This window comes from Triticum dicoccoides, chromosome 2B, assembly GCF_002162155.2.
Source record: "Triticum dicoccoides isolate Atlit2015 ecotype Zavitan chromosome 2B, WEW_v2.0, whole genome shotgun sequence".
Classification (NCBI taxonomy): Eukaryota; Viridiplantae; Streptophyta; class Magnoliopsida; order Poales; family Poaceae; genus Triticum; species Triticum dicoccoides.
The window spans coordinates 673009827-673013065 of NC_041383.1; the positions used below are offsets into that span (position 1 = coordinate 673009827).

The 3239-nt window shown below is 56.5% G+C and overlaps 1 protein-coding gene across 1 annotated transcript; it reads right to left on the reverse strand.

Annotated features, from left to right (window-relative positions):
- Positions 1-378: 378 nt before the first annotated feature.
- Positions 379-2529, reverse strand: LOC119365528 (protein NRT1/ PTR FAMILY 8.3-like). Its single transcript, XM_037631167.1, has 3 exons — positions 2389-2529; positions 1976-2284; positions 379-1879 (listed from the first exon to the last, which is right to left on the reverse strand). Exons 1-3 carry the CDS (start codon positions 2431-2433, stop codon positions 518-520), a joined length of 1716 nt encoding a protein of 571 aa, XP_037487064.1. The 5' UTR covers positions 2434-2529; the 3' UTR covers positions 379-517.
- Positions 2530-3239: the final 710 nt, after the last annotated feature.

Genomic DNA, 3239 nt, shown 5'->3' on the forward strand with positions numbered 1-3239 from the left:
AATATATATTTCATGAAACGTAGTTTCATGATGAATCTAAAATATTAATTTGGCATTGTGAATGTTGATATTTTTTTCTATAAGTTTTGTCAAAATAGAGATACTTTGACTTTGAATAAAAGTTATGTATGGATGGCCTGGTGCCAATCCTTGTTTCAGCTAGCTGCAAAAAGAAATACTACCTCTATACATTAATGTAAAATATTTTTGCAGTTCAATTTTAACTGCAAACACTAATGAAAGATGTTTTTGCAGTTTAATTTGAACTGCTAAAACGGTCTTACAAACAAAACGAAGACAACTACACAGTATCACAAAACCAATTGCTGTTGCGTGTTTCCGTAATTGCATCATACCAAACTAATTCTAAATTCTTTTATAAAGTGCTACCTAAAGAAAGAACCTTTTGAATTCTGAAACAAGAACAAAACAAATCTTTTGTACCACCGCACTGCGCGTTGAATTGCGAATTCTGATGCTCTCTTTATGTACGCCGGCGGGTAAGGAACGATCACGATCACGACACGACCGTCTTCACCTGGTAGTTCCTGGCGAAGGCGCTGTACACGACGAAGTTGAGCGTGCACAGCGCTGCCATGGTCCAGAAGAAGTAGTCGAGGTGCCCCTCGTTGAGGTCGTCCGATATCCACCCGGGCCGCCCGCCGGTGGCCGTCAGCGCGTTCACGACGGCGTAGATCAGCGAGCTCGCGTAGCTGCCCAGCGCCACGGTGAGCAGCGCGAAGGACGTGCACATGCTCTTCATCGACTCCGGCGCCTCGCTGTAGAAGAACTCCAGCTGCGCGATGTAGCAGAACACCTCCGCGCCGGCCAGCACGAAGTACTGCGGCATCTGCCACCCGATGCTGATGGACTCCCCGCTCCCGGCGGCCTCCAGCCTCCTCATCTCCACCAGCGCCGCCACGGCCATCGCGAACGCCATGAGCAGCCGCCCGGCGCCCATCCGCCGCAGCTGCGACGGCTCGTCGCTCGCCGGGAAGAGTCTCCTGAGTGCCGGTACGATCACCGAGCCGTAGATGAGCACCCACGCCAGGACGCAGATCACCTCGAAGGACACCATGGACGCGGCCGGGATGGTGAACGACATGACCCGCATGTCCATGGCGCTGCCCTGTTGCACGAACGTGGTGTTCAGCTGCGCGTACGCTGCGGACAGCACGATGCTCGTCGCCCAGATCGGCAGCAGCCGCATCAGGATCTTGAGTTCCTCCACCTGCGTCACCGTGCACAGCCTCCACGAGCCCGCGGGCGCCGCCGCGGTGTCGGCGTTCGTCACCTCCTCCAGGTCCGAGTCCGCGACCACGGCCGCCTTGTCGAGGAACGTGAACTCTTTGGTGTGCGCGATCCTGGGCTGGTCGATCTTGTCGCTGACCTCGTAGAGGACGGCGGCGTCGGCGGGGACGCGGAGTGTGACCTTCCTGCACGCGGCGACCACGACCTGGCACAGGCTCTTGAACGGGCTGCCGGTCGGCATGCTACGCTTGTACATGGGCGTGAAAAGCACGAAGCCGACGAAGGCGAGCGCGATGCAGGCCGTGGCGATGCCGAAGCCGAGGCCCCAGCTGACGTTCTGCTGGATCCACACGAGGAAGAGCCCGGACACGATCATGCCGAAGTCGACGCAGATGTAGAACCAGCTGAAGAATGCCATCTTCCGCTCCCGGTCCACGGCGTTGTCGTCGTCGAACTGCTCCGCACCGAACGGCAGCAGCGCCGCCCGCACGCCGCCGCTGCCGAACGCCACGAGGTAGAGGCCGGAGAAGGCGACGGTGTGCGCGCCGAACATCGGGTGGCACGACGAGCCCAGCCCGCACAGCTCGGTGGTCGGAAGTAACGCGGAGAAGGTGATGAGCATCATACCCTGAAGTGAACGATGACACGGAGCCAAGTTAGTTAAGCTCATGGAGGAAGAAGCTGCCACGCCATGTCAAGGGTTATGGTTTGGGCGTGTGCTTACGAGAAGGTAAACGACGAGGGAGACGAGGATGGTGTTGTAGTTGCCCCAGAAGGTGTCGGCGAGGATGGCGCCGAGGACGGGCGTGAGGAAGCTGGTGCCGATCCAGGTGGTGACGTTGGAGGCGCTGGCGAGGCCGCTGCCGTGCAGGACGCTCTCCAGGTATAGCACCAGGTTGGTGGCGACGCCGTTGAAGGCCGTGCTCTCGAGGCACTCGAAGCCGAGGACCACCGCCGGCGCCCGGCTGCCGGTCTTCTTGCTCTCTATCAGCGGCACCTTTAGGCTTTCTTCGTCGATCTTTGAGCCCCGGCTCTGTAAAAATTTGTGCCCCAAGTCTGTTAGAAATCTGAAACAAGAAGGGTGGCACGTTTACGACTGACGATCGATCACGATTCGCGAACGGCATGCATGCGTACCTTGGGCAGCCGCGGCGAGCTCTGGCCTCTCTCCATGGCGTCCATTGCTGCACCGATGTTAAGGTAGATAGCTGCTGAAACCCCCGATGAAGTGGAGCTCGAGGGAGCGCCTTGTGGCTTTTTTGGCTAGGGTGAGAGCCTTGGAGGTGAGATGGAAGCAAGAGACAGAGCACCGGGGCTTATATATACGCAGGCGTGCACATTAGCCGACGACGCGAGAGAGAACGGGTCCCGGTGAGATACTACGGTCAAACGAAATGAAGCAGTGGGATCGCACGGCGACGAAAAGGGCTCGCGTGCGCGCGGCACCAGCAAAGGATAAAATGAATGAAATGGGCACATGCGTAATACTAGTCTTGTGCACGCAGAAGCACCATTGATGATCGATCGTGGTGGCTGGCGGCAGCTGTGGCCGTGGTGGTACTAGAATATGACCGCTCGGGCCTGGTGGATCTTGTGCTTTTGCCCGCTCACTGACGACGACGACGACGAGATGCAGGAAGTTTCCCTGCGGTTGTGTTTGCGTCTGCGCGACTCCAGAGAGGGGATCGCCAACATGGCAACATGTTCGATGGGGCTTTGCGTGCGGTCTGCACTTTTTCCAGGACGTGGAGCCACCGTGGCAACTTCTCCGTGGAACTTTACTGCGCCCAATCCACTTGGCGCCAGCAAGGAAAGATCTGTCTCTGTTACTTTCACTCTCGGATAACTATCCGGCCAACTCACGCAATAAAAAGAAGACAAGTATTCAGTAGGTATCAGGGATTCAGGGGCAGGGGCACAGTACAAACCAGTATATGAAACGCTTCCTTAGCAGAGAGCATAATCCTAACCAGTTGGAACCACAAATT

Excerpts from the sequence above, each read along its gene's own strand:
- LOC119365528 (XM_037631167.1), bottom strand. The coding sequence starts at position 2,433 with ATGGACGCCATGGAGAGAGGCCAGAGCTCGCCGCGGCTGCCCAAG. Across the intron at positions 2,285-2,388 it reads GCTCGCCGCGGCTGCCCAAG|AGCCGGGGCTCAAAGATCGA; the intron begins GTACGCATGCAT and ends AAATTTTTACAG. Across the intron at positions 1,880-1,975 it reads CCCTCGTCGTTTACCTTCTC|GGTATGATGCTCATCACCTT; the intron begins GTAAGCACACGC and ends CGTTCACTTCAG.